The sequence below is a fragment of the Mesoplodon mirus genome (genome assembly GCF_964341445.2).
Source record: "Mesoplodon mirus genome assembly, chromosome: 12".
Taxonomy (NCBI): domain Eukaryota; kingdom Metazoa; phylum Chordata; class Mammalia; order Artiodactyla; family Ziphiidae; genus Mesoplodon; species Mesoplodon mirus.
This window is the reverse complement of record NC_138988.1, coordinates 27,276,642-27,295,946: the sequence shown is the minus strand read 5'-3', so window position 1 is coordinate 27,295,946 and position 19,305 is coordinate 27,276,642. Positions and strand designations below refer to the sequence as shown.

Sequence of the window (19,305 nt, the reverse complement as noted above, 5' to 3'; positions counted from 1 at the left end):
CTGGAAATGTACTGCAATATTCCTATCACCCAATCTTGTACTAGCTGGAGCACTGACGAAGGGGAAGTAAAAATACAATATTCTTGGTAAACATTTCATACAACAGAATTGAAGCTCATAACATAAAAAAAAATCGTCATGCAAAATGTTATGCAACAATGTTATTTTGTGCTGACATTGAGGTTTGAAAATGTTGCATATGTCAGACAGAGCTAGACAAAAAAAAAAAAATGTGGACATTGGGAAATAAATGCTCTCTTTTCGAGTCTCTCAAAACCTACAGTGTCAAACTCGAGAGTCTGGGCCTCAGGTTAGTATGCTAAACAAAATTTCCAGAGGAATGAACTAAAAAAGCAAACTAAACTAGAAAGCTGTCGAATAAAGGAAAGTTAGAAGTTTACAGTACTTGATTTTGGCCTAGGCATGCCTTTGAGCCTCTGATATAACATGCTGGTCTGCATTTGGGTGGGTGGAGGAGGCCCAGGAGGAGGGGGAGTTGCTCGGGTAGGTGAAGAGAGATGGTAAAAAAGTAAAGAGACAAAGTGACTGTCACGAAGGATGACAATTAAGATGACAAACTCTGAGAAGAACAAACAAACAAGCAAAAACGATCAAACACGAATGGAGAGCTGCTGCTTCCTTGGCGTGACTGCAACGTTACAGAAGTGTGACACTGTTTGACGAGGGACGGGACTCTTACCAGCACCCTCAGCACCACCGTACTGAGACACTCAGAAGCAGAATGCAAATCCTGGATGCCTTCATCCAGATGGATACACATGAATGATGGTGGCGGCATCATTGACCGAAAGAAGATAGACTTTTTGTACAATAAAGAACACCTATATGTTAATAGCTGCTTCCTCCTTCCAGGTGACCAGAAACAGCCCTCGATGTTGACATAATTGGAGGATCTGGCTTCTTGTCCCCAAGATGTGACTTCACTTCCTATGTAACCTTGTACCTTCTACTTAAGCCTCTCTGTGCTTCAGCTTCCTCCTCTATAAATTGAGATTATTAACATCTTTTTTGTGTACCTTGCAGGGTTGTTGATAAGAACAAATAAAACAGTACATGGGATGGATCTCTGTAAAGCTTCAGGTGCCTACAAACGTTCATTGTTATCTCCTACATTGTGAGAAGGCAGGAATTAATTGCTTTGCAAAAGCAGATGAAGAGCCGTTATTAGTTCGAGTGAGCTAGGGAATATTCTTGCTCCCTTTGTGGAATTTCAACATGTCAAAATCTGTCATTTTGGGGGAAAAAATGTGTGGTATCTGATTGTTTCCAGCTCATTTAATTATTTTCAACTTGGAATTCTCATGACTTTTATATTGTGGGTTGAATCATATATAAAAACTTGCCAGCTTATCAAATATGTTACTTGCTATTCCAAATGTTAGAATACGGTAATCAGCACTTGACCCATCTGTCATGTGGTTTACAATATCAGCACAGCAAACATCCTATAACAATAGTCTCTCCTTCAACACAGGCACAGAGCACTATCAGCTTCTGCAATTCTCTCTCTTTAATGAGTGTCTCATTAACCTCAGACCTGGTCCTTTCTAATGGTTCTCGTTTATAAAGCAATCTGTATGGTGATTGCCAAGTTTGCTTCTTGGTTTGCTTGAATTTTTCAACTGGAAAAATGAATTTTACTGCAGGCTTACAGGAAATGCAATTCTAGCACCATTAATTTAAAAAAATATGAGAAATAAGGATAAATATAATATTCTGGAAAAACCATCTCTTAAAAGCAAAAGTTCATGTCATTCTTTTCTTGTGGGATCACCTCAATGTTTGAAAGGAAAGACCAAAAAAAAAAAACAACAAAAAAAGAAAAATCTATTCACTATTCTCCTCTTACTTAAATCTTTTGTTTGGAAATGACTGCATGTGAATAGAATTTAAAAAAAAAATTAAAGGACAGCTATATAAAGGAAGGCAACTACTAATCTCTTCTTTATAAAAAGGTACTCCATATTTTATGTTTTGTTAAAATCTGGTTTCCACCTATAGCTGGGCGGAAAGTTGGGTGCATCTCTGGTAACACCTTCTTCTGGCTCTTTGAATGTGTATTACTTGAGTGTGCAATTCTTAGGGAAACTCCTCATTTATTCTTCCCAGATAACAGAACCTGTGTGAACCACTTGATATGGTGCTTTATAAAACAATGACATGTCCCCAGGCTGAACCATAACCGGCGAGGCAGCAGATACATATTTCAGCTCAATGGGTCTTGATGAAAATTCGTAAAGGGATTCCCTCCTGCCAACTGTCTGTCCAGAATTCTGACAGTGAGGTTTGCCACCATAGAAAAACAAGCTCCCTATTTTTTTCCCCTCACAGAGCAAAACAAAAACATCATACCTTGGTTTCCAACTTCATTTACCCAATTACCATTGCTCATGTTTACACAATTAAATCTGCTTGGCTTCCAGAGAGGGAGTTAAATGTGACTGCAGAAAAATAAAAAGAGAATTCCTCTGCAGCCTCAGCTAAGCCAAGGAAGAGAGGCATCCAGGAGTGAGAGACTCTCCAATTAGCCCTTAAATAACCTGACCGTCTCTGTTCCAGCAAATGAATTGCCAGTCCCTGAAATATCATATGAAAGATGGATATGGTTGATGGAAAGCCCACTTACAACCAAGTCCCAACCTATTTATGTGTTGCTGAAGATGCCAGTGTTTGTATTACACTATTACTAAAAATAACTAGCCTGGAGCAATTCACTAGGATTTGGGGGTAGGGGTGGATAAAAGCTAGAGTAGGAAAAGAATGCTAAGCAGATAGCCACAACACGCTTTCCAGAGTACCCTGCCTCCCTAAACTGATGGCTCCACGGACCATACATTTAGCGCAGGGCTATAATTCAACATAATTTCTTTAGTGGGGCATGCCATCATATACACTTGTTTCCCTGTATCTTCATCACTCCCTTTCAGAAGATTCCATCTTTAGGACAGTATAAACTATATGGTAATAAAGACCAGTGGATGAATCATGGATCGTTTTCTCTATTCTTTTCATTGCAACCATCTCTGTCTCTTCCCCATAAGGACACGGGCGGCACGGCCTGTCCATTCTATCTCTAACATGTCTCCTGACTTTGTCTCCCACTGTACGAGATCATGTGCCCACACTCTTGCTGTGGGGGGGTAGACATGCAACTCAAGTCTCATCACCTCCACCTCAACTGTTGCTAAAGACTCCAAGCCAGCATTTAGTTCCTTCCATCCCCTGTAGTTCATTGATCATGCAGCATCCATGCTGATCTCCATAAAGCACATATCTGAACCTGTCATTCTCCTGCTCAAAAGCCTTTAAGAGCCTTTACTCCTCTCCCCATCAAAAAGAGCTATGCCTTCATAACACAGGCTCAAGTCCTCTGTTGATACCTCTACTTGAGCACTTATGGCCCCTTAATAATGGCCAATTATATGTATGTTTATCTTCCCCTAAGCCCAATGAATTCTTTATTTCTAGGGGCTAGAACAGTACCTGGCCCAGGGCAGGTCCTCAAATATTGGTGGAAGGAAATCCTCAGTGGATCCTGCCCAATGGTGTGCTTCCATGGAAAACCAAATACTCTGTGGTTGCCATATGCATAAAAACTATACAGCAACTTTTATCTTTTACCCAAAGCCCCTGGTTACTTAACAAATGCATTAAGCTGAATTGCTGAATAGTAAACATTATAACTTAAACCTCCAAACCAGAGAACAACTTCAGGTATCTTAATGTGATGAAAAAATTATTTAAGATAAATAAAATTATTTGTATTTAAATTAAAATAAATTATATCCACAAGAAAGAAATAATGCTATTATAATATTTTTTTTCTCCAATTTTGTATCTTTGTATCCCAAGTCAGGCTTTGTCCCTGAGACTGAGATGTTGCACCTAATAAAAGTAAAGTTAATTCTGGATAGACACAGTAGTGGACATCTCTTATTCTTGTATGTGCAGTCGCCTTGCTCAGAAATGCCTCTCCTCCACTCCATGTGGCTCTAGTGGGAATGCAAGCAATAAATCCTACAGGGACAGTCATGTGAGCCAAGCCAGGCCAACCATAGCATCCCAACACCACCATGGGTATTGTGATTGGCTCAGGGATTAACATGTGACCCTAGCTGGGCCAATGAGACTGTTCTCTGGAATTGTATATAGTTTCATAGGGAAGAAAGTTCTTTTTCCTCCAGAGTCATTGGCTAGGATTAAAAGCTGGTGCTATCTGTGGCTATGTTGCTCCCAACCTCTCCTACAATGACCCTCAGTCACATTAAAGAAGCCTGTCAACAGTTGGAGAGATCAAAACAAACTAAAAGTCTTTATTTCTGAGCCCAATCCCTCCAGGCATTTCCTAGCTACATAGGCCAAAAATGACCTTTTCTTGCTTAAGCTATTTAAGGTTGTTGTGGCTGTTGTTGTTGTTTTTGAGCACTTGCTCTAGCAAGAATACTGATGTAATAGTACTATTCAATATCCACCCAGCCCCCAAATAAACGTTCACATGTATGGCCACACGCTCTCTGGGACAGGATCTTGGGGCATCTGGAAGGATGGTGAGCAGAGGCAAGCACTTCAACAAGGCCCAGGGACATCCCAGACAGTTCTTCTTGGGGAACCAGCCCTTTAACTCCATGACATCCTCCTCCCTGCCATGCATCAAAGACCCTGGCCTAGGTGAAATCCCCATGTGTTGCATTCCTGCAGCATCTTGCATCTGCCTCTACAGCACAGTCACCAGATGAAATTACTTGTTTTATGCCTGTGTTCTCCAGTTTATTTTGAGCTCCCCAAGGGTAGGGACCTCGGTTGCTTTTCCTCTTTGCTCCCTCCCCTGGTGCCTGGCACAGGCCCTGGAACTTAGTGGGTGTTTAACAAATATATGTGGAACTGTATTGCGATGTTTTATTTTGAAATTTATGATAAAGAGATAAATCAGCTGCCTCTTCTATTCTGCTGACATCCAAACTGCAACCCCTGCCTCAGCACCTTCAGCATCACCTGAGAGTTTGTCAGATTTCCAGGCTCCACACCAGATCTGCCAAATCAGAATCTACGTCTTAACAAGATCCCCAGAGATTTGTATAAACTTCAAATTTTGAGAAGCATTGTTTTATATTCCATTTCTGAAATCAAATAATATGTCTATATTGCACATTTGGATTTGGAGGTTTCCTTTTAAATAACAATACACAAATAATAACATATATAAAATTATACCTCTATAGATAGACAGATAGATAGATAGTAATGGGTGCTTACTATATGCCAGGCACTGTGTTAAGAGCTTTGTTTGGAATATGTGTTTTAATCTTTGCAACAATCCTTTGGGAGGAGGAACCATTATTAACCTCTTTGACAGAAGACAAAAGGGAGACTTAAACTCATTGGAGCCAAGATTGTGATTTAAATTTTTGGTATAACAGATCCTGAGTGCTCAGGCTGGTCCTGGGGTACTGTTTTCTTGGAGCTGTATGTTTAGGATTCTAGTGTGTGGATGCCTGGCTTCTTCAGCTGTCACATTGGAAGCGAGGCCAGTTACTAAATTGTGAGTGGGGCCAGTATCTCTTGGCTAAAAGACAAGGCAGCCTGGTGGCAGGGGCTGGAGGGGAGTGGGTATGTGTGAAGGCCCTAAATAGTGTGCAGGACCCCAGACTAGAGTCACTCACTGCCCATCTTATTTTGAAACTGGCTTCTTTTCTCTAAGCCTTGGTTTTCCCACCTGTCAAATGAAGCTTTGGGATTCAGTGACTGCGAAACCCCTTTGTGGTGATATAATTTTATCATTAATAATCACAGGTGTTTCGTGGTATAGAAGTTGAAAGTGTGGGCTTTGGAATTAGGCTTGTGTTCAAATTCTGTCTCTACAACTAACCAGCTATGTGGCCTTGGACCCAGTTACTTCACATCTATTTCTATTTCTCTGTATTTATACAGACAACAGAGTGATTTCTTATTTCATGGAGTGTAAGAGGCACATTTTTAACATTTCTGAAATTGGAAGCATCTTACATTTGATGGCGTGTCACAATTTAGTTGGCAGCATTATTTTATTCTTAGGAGTACATAAATTAATAGTGTGTCTTATAATTGATGGCTTTTAGATTCAATGAAATATGGTAATAAAATACTTATCTCATAGAATTGTTGTGAAAATTAAATGAGATATGCATGTATCTACTTGGCACATACTAAATTCTCAATAAATGACAGTTGTTATCATGATTATGATTGGCAGCATGTCTTTTTCTTCTCTGGTAGAAGAGACATTAGTTTCATATTTATTGATTCGGAGCATATTTTTAACACACCCTCTCTTCCTCCAAGATCTTCCTTGGTGAGAGTGTTTGAAACATGTTTCTCCTTGCCCTCCTCATTTTTTATAAAGTATAGATGAGATACTAGTCTACAGAATAATTTTGGCTTGGAAACCCTGATTTTTGTATCACTAAAACAAGAAGGATGAAAAGAAAAACATTTAGTCCCTTGTGTATAAGATATGAAGCATGAGATGGTCCTCGATTTAGGATTTTAGGATGGCCTGGATCTTGCTGAGATGGATTTGCCCTCACTGGTTTCTTGGGTGGGTGACTCCATACTGTGTGTGGTGAGTATCACAATCTTGCTTGTCCCCTTTTTCTCCTTCTACTGGACTTGGACCTATAAGAAGTTTGATGGAGATGGGAAAAGATACAGAAACTCAACACTACAGAATCTGCTTGGAAGTCCTTTGGATAGATTTGGCTTGCTCTAGAAGGTTTCTGTCACTTGGGAAGAAAAGAAAAATCTTCAGTTCTTTGGCAATCTCAGGGAATCTCAACTGTCCTCAGAAGACTTCGCAGGGGAAAGATTTTGGCAATTATCTGGTCCCAGAAAGGACTGCTCTGTTTTTTGGTTGTCTTCCTGAATTAAAAGTTGTATACTTTTGAATTTATCCACTGAGTGAAAGGGTATTATCCAAATGCCCGTCACATTAGCTGGAAAGACTGCATGGTGGAAAGAGACAAAAAACAACAACAACAACAACAAAAAATTGGTGTTTGAATTTAGAGTGATCTGTGTTCAAATCCTACTGGAAAATGTCATTTATCCTTTCCAAATCTCAGCCTCCTCATTTGTAAGAGGGGCAATAATGAAGCATTCTCCATGGGACTAAGGTAAAGAATGAATCAGATCACCATGTAAAGTCCTTAGCACAGTGCTTGGGCCCATGGGTAGACTGACTGTCTGTCTGTCTGTCTGTCTGTCTATCTATCTATCTAATTTTGCAAATCCTTGCCATATTTGAAGGAAAAATTGTTTTATTTCAAGTTCCAGGAGAACTGTTCTGATGCTCAGAAAATTATGCAAGTATTTAGCCAAGAACTGAGGCAAAACAGCAATAGCAGCGTAGACTTTCTCAGAGCTTGCTGGGTTCACAACGTGTGATGGTTTAAATGGAAATGTATTTAAAATAATAGAATTCATTTACAGGAGTCACAGCTTTTCTCTTGTAGAGTAACAGCCTTTTACATTTTTTTCTTGAGATACTGTAATTAAACCGAACATTTAATTTCTAATAATGCTACCAGACAGAAAGCATAAGCCCACCAAAATGCCATCTGCAGAGTCCCGGAGCCTTGCAAAACACAGCCTGACCGAAGGACTCTGCAGCTGTCTGTATTTCACCCCGATTTGTACATGTAATTCCAGCTGTGCCGGGCCACCTGTACGCATTCAGTTTTGCATGCCTATCCAGCGATTCAGGCTTTGTTTCCCTCGAAGGAAATTGAAAAGGGAGGGAGACGGTAAGAAAAAAGATGTAAAGATTGGGAAAGAAGTGATTATGATTTCTATTATGACTGAGATCTACTTTGCCAAGAAGAGGCCTTGGATGTATCAAGCTTCAAATCCAACTCTGCTTTGACCTTAACTTTTAGGTCCAGTTTTACTCTCTTCCTCCTCCTCCATCCTTTCTCTCCATGCCAGCCAGTATGATTTTTCTGGAGTGCAAAACACCAAGCTGTCGTCCCCTTGCTTGAAGAGCTTTCAGTGGCTCTTTATCACCTTTGGAAGTGAGACATGTGGGATTTTTCTTGCGAAAAATCTGCATGCAAAAGTTGGTATGGGGCTTCCCTGGTGGCGCAGTGGTTGAGAGTCCACCTGCCGATGCAGGGGAAACAGGTTCGTGCCCCGGTCCAGGAAGATCCCACATGCCGCGGAGCGGCTGGGCCCGTAAGCCATGGCCGCTGAGCCTGCGCATCCGGAGCCTGTGCTCCGCAACGGGAGAGGCCACAACAGTGAGAGGCCCGCGTACCGCAAAAAAAAAAAAAAAAAAAAGTTGGTATAAAGCCAGGTGAAAAACCTTTGGACCATGAGAGACAGTCTGAACTCTGTATTATGAAGGCACGTAAAGATCTTGGAGATATTGCCTCCTGCGTCTGTTGCCATCCTCAGCACCCACTCCTGCCATCATTTCACCCTGCTGTGCAGCCACATCGAATTATGGAGTAGTTCAGAGTGTGGCCTCTATCTGGCCTCAGATGCTCCCTCTGCTGACTTTTTTTTTTTTTTTTTAACATCTTTATTGGAGTATAACTGCTTTATAATGGTGTGTTAGTTCCTGCTGTATAACAAAGTGAATCAGCTATACATATACATATATCCCTGTATCTCCTCCCTCTTGCGTCTCCCTCTCACCCTCCCTATCTCACCCCTCTAGGTGGTCATAAAGCACTGAGCTGATCTCCCTGTGCTATGCAGCTGCTTCCCACTAGCTATCTATTTTACATTTGGTAGTATATATAAGTCCATGCCACTCTCTCACTTTGTCCCAGCTTACCCTTCCCCCTCCCCGTGTCCTCAAGTCCATTCTCTACGTCTGCGTCTTTATTCCTGTCCTGCCACTACGTTCTTCAGAACCATTATGTTGTTTTTTTAGATTCCATATTCATGTGTTAGCATACGGTATTTGTTTTTCTCTTTCTGACTTACTTCACTTTGTATGACAGTCTCTAGGTCCATCCACCTCACTACAAATAACTCAATTTTGTTTCTTTTAATGGCTAATATTCCATTGTACATATGTGCCACATCTTCTGTATCCATTCATCTGTTGATGGACACTTAGGTTGCTTCCATGTCCTGGCTATTGTAAATAGAGCTGCAAAGAACATTGTGGTACATGACTGTTTTTGAATTATGGATTTCTCAGGGTATATGCCCAGTAGTGGGATTGCTGGGTTGTATGGCAGTTCTATTTTTAGTTTTTTAAGGAACCTCCATACTGTTCTCCATAGTGGCTGTACCAATTTACATTCCCACCAACAGTGCAAGAGGGTTCCCTTTTCTCTACACCCTCTCCAGCATTTACTGTTTGCAGATTTTTTTATGATGGCCATTCTGACTGGTATGAGGTGATACCTCATCGTAGCTTCGATTTGCATTTCTCTAATGATCAGTGATGTTGAGCATCCTTTCATGTGTTTGTTGGCAATCTGTATAACTTCTTTGGAGAAATGTCTATTTAGGTCTTCTGCCCATTTTTGGATTGGGTTGTTTGATTTTTTTAATATTGAGCTGCATGAGCTGCTTGTATATTTTGGAGATTAATCCTTTGTTGGTTGATTCATTTGCAAATATTTTCTCCCATTCTGAGGGTTGTCTTTTTGTCTTGTTTATGGTTTCCTCTGCTGTGCAAAAGCTTTTAAGTTTCACTAGGTCCCAGTTGTTTATTTTTGTTTTTATTTCCATTTCTCTAGGAGGTGGGTCAAAAAGGATTTTGCTGTGATTTATGTCATGGAGTGTTCTGCCTATGATTTCCTCTAAGAGTTTTATAGTGTCTGGCCTTAAATCCATTTGGAGTTTATTTTTGTATACGTTGTTAGAGAGTGTTCTAACTTCATTCTTTTACATGTAGCTGTCCAGTTTTCCCAGCACCACTTACTGAAGAGGCTGTCTTTTCTCCATTGTATACTCTTGCCTCCTTTATCAAAAATAAGGTGACCATACGTGCATGGGTTTATCTCTGGGATTTCTATCCTGTTCCATTGATTGATGTTTCTGTTTTTGTGCCAGTACCATACTGTCTTGATTAGAGTAGCTTTGTAGTATAGTGTGAAGTCCAGGAGCCTGATTCTTCCAGCTCCGTTTTTCTTTCTCAAGCTTGCTTTGGCTATTTGGGGCCTTTTGTGTTTCCATACAAACTGTGAAATTTTTTGTTCTACTTTTGTGAAAAATGTCATTGGTAGTGGATAGGGATTGCACTGAATCTGTAGATTTCTTTGGGTAGTATAGTCATTTTCACAATGTTGATTCTTCCAATCCAAGAACATGGCATATCTCTCTATCTGTTTGTATCATCTTTAATTTCTTTCATCAGTGTCTTATAGTTTTCTGCATACAGGTCTTTTGTCTCCTTAAGTAGGTTTATTCCTAGGTAGTTTATTATTTTTATAGCAATGGTAAATGGGAGTGTTTCCTTAATTTCTCTTTCAGATTTTTCATCATTAGTGTATAGGAATGCAAGAGATTACTGGCATTAATTTTGTATCCTGCAACTTTACCAAATTCATTTATTAGATCTAGTAGTTTTCTGGTAGCATCTTTAGGATTCTCTATGAATAGTATCATGTCATCTGCAAACAGTGCCAGCTTTACTTCTCCTTTTCCGATTTGGAGTCCTTTTATTTCTTTTTCTTCTCTGATTGCTGTGGCTAAAACTTCCAAAACTATGTTGAATAATAGTGATGAGAGTGGGCAACCTTGCCTTCTTCCTGATCGTAGTGGAAATGGTTTCAGCTTTTTACCATTGAGAGCGATGTTGGCTGTGGGTCTGTCATATACGGCCTTTATTATGTTGAAGTAAGTTCCCTCTATGCCTACTTTCTGGAGGGTTTTTATCATAAATGAGTATTGAATTTTGTTGAAAGCTGTTTCTGCATCTTGAGATGATCATATGGTTTTTCTCCTTCAATTTGGTAATATGGTGTATCACACTGATTGATTTGCATATATTGAAGGATCCTTGCATTCCTAGGATAAACCCCACTTGATCATGGTGTATGATCCTTTGAATGTGTTGTTGGATTCTCTTTGCTAGTATTTTGTTGAGGATTTTTGCATCTATGTTCATCAGTGATATTGGCCTGTAGTTTTCTTTTATTGTGGCACCTTTGTCCAGTTTTGGTATCAGGGTGATGGTGGCCTCATAGAATGAGTTTGGGAGTTTTCCTCCCTCTGCTATATTTTGGAAGAATTTGAGAAGGATAGGTGTTAGCTCTTCTCTAAATGTTTCATAGAATTCACCTGTGAAGCCATCTGGTCCTGGGCTTTTGTTTGTTGGAAGATTTTTATTCAGTTTCAATTTCAGTGCTTGTGATTGATCTGTTTATATTTTCTATTTCTTCCTGGTTCAGTCTCGGAAGGTTGCGCTTTTATAAGAATTTGTCCATTTCTTCCAGGTTGTCCTTTTTATTGGCACTTTATTGGCATAGACTTGCTTGTAGTAATCTCTCATGATCCTTTGTATTTCTGCAGTGTCAGTTGTTACTTCTCCTTTTTCATTTCTAATTCTATTGATTTGAGTCTTCTCCCTTTTTTTCTTGATGAGTCTGGTTTATCAATTTTGTTTATCTTCTCAAAGAAACAGCTTGTAGTTTTATTGATCTTTGCTATTGTTTCCTTCATTTCTTATTTATTTATTTCTGATCTGATCTTTATTTCTTTCCTTCTGCTAACTTCGGGGCTTTTGGTCTTCTTTCTCTAATTGCTTTAGGTGTAAGGTTATCTTGTTTATTTGAGGTGTTTCTTGTTCCTTGAGGTAGGATTGTATTGCTATAAACCTCCCTCTTAGAACTGCTTTTGCTGCATCCCATAGGTTTTGGGTTGTCATGTTTTCACTCTCATGTGTTTCTAGGTATTTTTTAAATTTCCTCTTTGATTTCTTCAGTGATCTCTTGGTTATTTAGTAGTGTATTGTTTAGCCTCCTTGTGTTTGTATTTTTTACAGATTTTTTTCCTGTAATTGATATCTAGTGTCATAGCGTTGTGGTTGGAAAAGATACTTGATACGATTTCAATTTTCTTAAATTTACCAAGGCTTGATTTCTGACCCAAAATATGATCTATCCTGGAGAACGTTCCATGAGCACTTGAGAAGAAAGTGTAATCTGCTGTTTTTGGATGGAATGTCCTATAAATATCAATTAGGTCCATTCTGTTTAATGTATCACTGAAAGCTTGTGTTTCCTTATTTATTTTTATTTTGGATGATCTGTCCATTGGTGAAAGTGGGGTGCTAAAGTCCCCTACTATGATTGTGTTACTGTTGATTTCCCCTTTTATGGCTGTTAACATTTGCCTTATGTATTCACGTGCTCCTGTGTTGGGTGCATAACTATTTATAATTGTTATATCTTCTTCTTGGATTGATCCCTTGATCATTATGTATTGTCCTTTGTCTCTTGTAATAGTCTTTATTTTAAAGTCTATTTTGTCTGATATGGGAATTGCTACTCCAGCTTTCTTTTGATTTCCGTTTGCATGGAATATCTTTTTCCATCCTGCCACTTTCAGTCTGTATGTGTCCCTAGGTCTGAAGTGGGTCTCTTGTAGACAGCATATATACGGGTCTTGTTTTTGTATCCATTCAGCCAGTCTATGTCTTTTGGTTGGAGCATTTAATTCATTTACATTTAAGGTAGTTATCAATATGTATGTTCCTATTACCATTTTCTTAATTGTTTTGGGTTTGTTATTGTAGGTCTTTTCCTTCTCTTGTGTTTCCTGCCTAGAGAAGTTCCTTTAGCATTTGTTATAGAGCTGGTTTGGTGGTGGTGAATTCTCTTAGCTTTTGCTTGTCTGTAAAGGTTTTAATTTCTCCATCAAATCTGAATGAGATCCTTGCTGGGTAGAGTAATCTTGGTTGTAGGTTTTTCCCTTTCATCACTTGAAATATGTCCTGCCACTCCCTTCTGGCGTGCAGAGTTTCTGCTGAAAGATCAGCTGTTAACCTTATGGGAATTCCCTTGTATGTTAGTTGTTGCTTTTCCCTTGCTACAATTTAATTGTATTTAATTTTTGATAGTTTAATATGTGTCTTGGCATGTTTCTCCTTGGATTTATCCTGTATGGGACTCTCTGTGCTTCCTGGACTTGTTTGACTATTTCCTTTCCCATATTAAGGAAGTTTTCAACTATAATCTCTTCAAATATTTTCTCAGTCCCTTTCTTTTTCTCTTCTTCTTCTGGGACCCCTATAATTTGAATGTTAGTGCACTTAATGTTGTCCCAGAGGTCTCTGAGACTGTCCTCAATTCTTTTCATTCTTTTTTTTTTTTTATTCTGCTCTGCAGTAGTTATTTCCATTATTTTATCTTCCAGGTCACTTATCCATTCTTCTGCCTCAGTTATTCTGTTATTGATTCCTTCTAGAGAATTTTTAATTTCATTTATTGTGTTGTTCATCATTGTTTGCTCTTTAGTTCTTCTAGGTCCTTGTTAAATGTTTCTTGTATTTTCTTCATTCTATTTCCAGATTTTGGATCATCTTTACTATAATTAGTCTGAATTCTTTTTCAGGTAGACTGCCTATTTCCTCTTCATTTATTTGGTCTGGTGGGTTTTTACCTTGCTCCTTCATCTGCTGTGTATTTCTCTGTCTTCTCATTTTGCTTAACTTACTGTGTTTGGGGTCCCCTTTTTGCAGGCTGAAGGTTCGTAGTTCCCGTTGTTTTTGGTGTCTGTGCCCAGTGGCTAAGGTTGGTTCAGTGGGTTGTGTAGGCTTCCTGGTAGAGGGGACTATTGTCTCTGTTCTGGTGGATGAGGCTGGATCTTGCCTTTGTAGTGGGCAGGACTGCGTCTGGTGGTGTGTTTTGGGGTGTCTGTGACCTTATTATGATTTTAGGCAGCCTCTCTGCTAATGGGTGGGGTTGTGTTCCTGTCTTGCTAGTTGTTTGGCATAGTGTGTCCAGCACTGTAGCTTGCTGGTCATTGAGTGGAGCTGGGTGTTAGCATTGAGATGGAGATCTCTGGGAGAGCTCTCACCGTTTGATATTACGTGGGGCCGGGAGGTCTCTGGTAGACCAGTGTCCTGGACTCAGCTCTCCCACCTCAGAGGCTCAGATCTGACACCGGCCAGAGCACCAAGGCCCTGTCAGCCACATGGCTCAGAAAAAAAGGGAGGAAAAAAAGAAAGAAAGAAAACAAATAAATAAATAAAATAAAGTTATTAAAATAGAAAAAAATTATTAAAAATAAAGAAATAAAAAAGTAATTAGAAAGAAGAGAGCAACCAAACCAAAAAAACAAATCCACCAATGATAACCAGAGCTAAAAACTATACTAAAAAACAAACAAACAGAAAAACTGGACAGCCATGGGCTTCCCTGGTGGCGCAGTGGTTGAGAGTCTGCCTGCCAATGCAGGGGACACAGGTTCGTGCCCTGGTCCGGAAAGATCCCACATGCCACAGAGCGGCTAGGCCCGTGGGCCATGGACGCTGAGCCTGCGCGTCTGGAGCCTGTGTTCCGCAACGGGAGAGGCCACAGCAGTGAGAGGCCCGCGTACTGCAAAAAAAACAAAACAAACAAAAAAAACCACTTGACAGCCAGAACCCTAGGACAAATGCCAAATGCAAAGCTATACAGACAAAATCACACAAAGAAGCATACACATACACACTCACAAAAAGAGAAAAAGGAAAAAAATATATTTTTTAAAAAAAAGGAAGAGAGCAACCAAATCAATAAACAAAAATAAACATAAAACCAGAAACAAATTAGATGCAGAAAGAAAACCCCAAGGCTATAGTTGCTCCCAAAGTCCACTGTCTCAATTTTGGGATGATTTGTTGTCTATTCAGGTATTCCACAGATGCAGGGTACATCAAGTTGACCGTGGAGATTTAATCCGCTGCTCCTGAGGCTGATGGGAGAGATTTCCCTTTCTCTTCTTTGTTTGCACAGCTCCTGGGGGCCAGCTTTGGATTTGGCCCCACCTCTGTGTGTAGGTCACCTGAGGGCGTCTTTTGGGAAGTCTGAGGTCTTATGCCAGCATTCAGTAGGTGTTTCGTAGGAGTTGTTCCACATGTAGATGTAGTTTTGATGTATTTGTGGGGAGGAAGGTGATCTCCACGTCTTACTCCTCCACCATCTTGAAGGCCTGCCCAACTATTTTTCTTTCTGTTCTTTTTTTTTCCCCTGAGGACCTTGGCGCTGACCACATCATGCGCTCAGGCCGTCACATGCCTGGGTGCCCCAGCTCTGCTTACTCTTAAAAAGACTCTAGCTTCACTTAATCTTCTAGGAGTGTGTTATTTAACCTCTCCATATCTCAGTTTGCTCGTCTCTAAAATGGGAATAATAATAGTAGCTACCTCAGAAGGGGTTTTGAGGATTAAATGAGTGAATATACATAAAGTACTTAGAGTTGTACCTGGTGTGTAATACACACTTAATAAGCTTTAGCTATTTTTATTAACTCTATGGTTTTATGTATTTGCACATATTACTCTCTTTAGCTAGGGTGCCTCTACACTTTCCAATCCCACCTCCTTTTCACTGATTCTATTTCATCTTTCAAGATGAAGTCCAAGCTTGCCATTCTTGTGAAGACTTCCATGGTTTTCTGACAAGGCCCTCTTACATACAACTCTATACCAATCGGTGTTGCTGCATACTGAATTTGTAATTTACACTTATGTACCTATTTACATATGCTCCATAAGGGTAACAGCTGTTTCCTCTTGTTTACATAGTCCCTGGCTTTCACCACTGTACCTGGCACATGGTAGTCTCCCACTAAGCACTTGTCTAATGAATGAACGAATGAATGAGTGAATGAATAAATGAACACCTTTCCTTCCAGGGAGAAAAAGGCCTGTATGTCTTGAACACAGGTTTTTGAGTCTTCAAATACTTATTGCTAGCCTGATGCTTGGCGTGTGCTCAAAAATGCTTTCTGAACTGATTGGAAATGCATTCAATTCTAACCAGATGATAATTATCTTTGGAGAATCCTTTAGACCTTAAAACCATGATCCATACTATATATTTATTACAGTTTTAAGTTCGAGCTTTCCTCAAAGTATACTCAGAAGTTTGGGGACCAAACAAGAAGGAAATTACCAAAGCCAGAAAACATTTAAGGGTTTTCCTCTCATGAAACTTCTAGCAACGGCCCCTGTTTAGCCACCTGTGTGTGCATCCTGTCTCATCACATGATACATACAAGAACAACACGGACACAACTCCTCTCTGCCTTGGCCGAGAAACATTCATCAAAGAACACAAACTTCTCAATAGGGCAGAAAACAGGAAAAAGAAATGAAAAACAAAGAGGAAGATTAGTTTGCTTCAGTCACTGTTTTTTTTAAAAAAGCACATGAGGCCAAATCACTGGAATCCTGAAACCAAAGATGAAATGAAGCTCCACAGCAAACCAGGGTTCTGTTCCTTCAAAACTTATGCCTTTACAGAAATTCTGCTCTATAGAGGTCAACATCTAGTGGGCATGAGATGTAGTTAGACAGCACAAATTAACTCCTTAAGTATTACTGCAACTCCACATCAGTCTTTGGGAGTACATACATTAAGGAGCTATTAAAAAACAAAAACAGAAACAAAAACTAAATATAACTCAACAGTCCTGATGGTTTATAATGCATATACAATTGGTTCACCTGCGTCCTTTTGATTCTCTATTTGAAAGAGAAAGCACAACAAGGAGAGAAGAGAGAGAGAAACAAGAACACATATGCAAGGATTAATGAGCAAGTGAACCAAAATGCCCCCCACTTATGTGTGATACATGATATTGGAAAGAAAAAGTTGCCCTTGAGTTCCCACCGCCCAGAAGTGTGGGGTCAATGCTGCACAAATAGAAAATTAGTCAAATTAAGTTTAATGTGAAATCAAGCTGTGACACATACATGAACTCTCCAAGTGACAACTAAGTCATATGTTCTAGCCAGAGCTTAGAGGACGAGGACAACTCCAAATCTCCAGAAAGAACAAGAAAAAGCTTCCCAGTTTGCGAGAACAGACAGGAGGCATATAAGATCTAACTTTTACAGAGAATGGACCACCCTGTGTGATCTACCTACAACAGTTTGTCATCCTAAACATGGAAAAGAAAGCACGGTTTTGCCCCAACTGTCCTTTATCTGACACCTAACACATCGCTCCCCACCTAGCTGCTACCTTTTGATTGTGTACCAGTGACAAGCACTTTACAAATTGGGGTTACACACAAGCAAAGTAAAAATGCATTCAGGTCACAGACAGAGAATAACTGAAAAACTTACAGACAAATCTGAGTTTATCACAAACAAATGGCTTAATTGTCTAACCTGTGTTAGGCTGATAAAAGTGACTGGACTTCTCACACTGGGTTTCACAGACAGAATCAACAGACAAGCCAATGCTAAAAAACTTGAAGCAAGGAGAGTGAGTTGGTTTGGATCTGAATTTTCTTGAAATAATGAAAACAGAAAGAGTGAAGACAGCATGGCGAGGAGGTGGTAGGTACTCACGAATGGTTAAATCCATCACTTGGGAGGCCAAGCAGAAGACAGGATGCTCATACATTTCTCTCTTTTTCCCTATAAAAGAGGATTTGGGCATGCAAGAGGCTTAGGTCAGAGGTCAAGAGGTTATAGGTCATAGGTTAGAGGAAAACGTTACATTAGCTCGAAGGAAAATAGCCACAGAATATTTTGGGATAAACACAGGATAAAAGAAAAAGGAGCTTCAAAATTGGAGATCTACTGGATTAACCATTCAGCATGCCGTGAGTCACGAGAGAGATTGTGACCATGATTTTACACGTCTCTTTAGAATTATTTGCAAGAATACAATGACTGAAAACATCATGAATAAAGGGAAACAGAATTTCATTGATTGAAGGCTCCAAGATACTAAGGATTTCAGACTTTAGTATCTAAGGCTCTTGAGGTATTTCTTCATAAACATAGTCTCCAGCAATATTACTACAACTTCTTTCCAACATTCTCAGGGAACTAAGCTGTTAATGGTCACAGAGAATCTCAAATGTCAAAATGCAAGATTTCTTTGCCGGGGGTAGGATCAGAACCTTGTAAAAGAAAGTTGTCTGGTAGTAATATCTTTAAAGCTGCCATGTCTCAGCCTATGGTGGACTATGTTCATGAAAGAAAACCTGATACATGCAGCCAGAGGATGTTGGGTTGTCTGAATTGACAATCCCAGCATGCTTTGAAATTGGTGTCACAGCCACTTTTGCAGGGGTAACGTCAAAAAGTGGCTGAGCCAATCACGGACAAGGAAGGAGAGAAGCGGAAGAGAGCAGGTAGTGTGGAATGAGGTACTTCTCTGCAAAGAGAGTTGGAAAAAAAAGATTGGTTTCTTCAAAGAATCCCCAGCCCTAAAAGTCACAGTGCAAAAGATAATTAACACAACCAAGAAGAATTGAGGCACAAAAGGAAATTACAGACCAGCTGATCTACTTCAGAAATGAATGCATTTTTACTTACAGATCTTAAAGTTTGTTTTTGGATATATTTATCTGAAAGAAGAGAGCAGATCTTACCAAAAGACTAGTCATAGCTAGACCAAGACCTACACATGAGGCAGCAGACGTGGCAACAGAACGTTTCTTGATCCCATCCCATCCCTGGCCTGGCCTAGAATTACTAGGTACTTGGTTGACTTTAACAAATACAACCAGTCATTATGTCCTGGGAAGGTAAATGCTGGAATCATTATTTGCTAATATAGCCCTTTAACGATCTCCTTGTTCCTCTATTTTTGTCACTCATTACCAAGTCAAGAGTTGATAAACATCCTTTTAGTGCCCAATTCTTAAGTGTTTCTCCCTGGATGCATAACAACGAATTCATTACCACTGGTACACAATTTGCATTGTCAGACAGACAAAATTGAGAGAGGGAGGACATGGAATGTACAGAACACTGCGTATTTGACACGATCTTAACCTAATTCCCTAAGGAAACAAGGACTTTGGCAGGGTAAGTGATGGGGTTTTGGTAGTTGATTAGGTCTTTCTTATTTTTTCTTTTCCCAGTCATGTCCTGAAGGCAGACTATGGGTATTTGCTGGTTTTGTTTGGGTGTTTCACATGAGAGAACATCAGATTCCAGAATGCAGACACATTGAGTTTTGCACACAGAACTTCCACATTTATACACTTACACCACGGTCAAGTTGGGTGTGGTTTTCAAATCACCCTATAGCAGCCAACAGGGTAACAATGAAAAGTGATTAATACCTTTGCAAATGAACAGGTCCCAAAGAACCATATCTTCTCAAGTAGAGT

At 39.8% G+C, this 19,305-nt stretch overlaps 1 protein-coding gene across 11 annotated transcripts in view; it reads right to left on the bottom strand.

Annotated features, from left to right (window-relative positions):
- Positions 1-19,305, bottom strand: part of CADPS (calcium dependent secretion activator) — a 485,320-nt gene that overhangs the window by 104,163 nt on the left and 361,852 nt on the right. For 3 of the 11 annotated variants that reach the window (XM_082638325.1, XM_082638331.1, XM_082638324.1), the window contains exons 17-18: positions 17,525-17,593; positions 16,673-16,690 (exon numbers count right to left, since the gene is read on the bottom strand). The exons of 3 other annotated variants lie outside the window; for them this stretch is intronic. In XM_082638325.1, coding sequence (XP_082494451.1) covers positions 16,673-16,690; positions 17,525-17,593 — 87 coding nt within the window. The remainder of the gene's footprint in view (positions 1-16,672; positions 16,691-17,524; positions 17,594-19,305) is intronic. 5 more of the 11 variants (XM_082638330.1, XM_082638328.1, XM_082638327.1 and 2 more) reach the window with 2 other exon arrangements.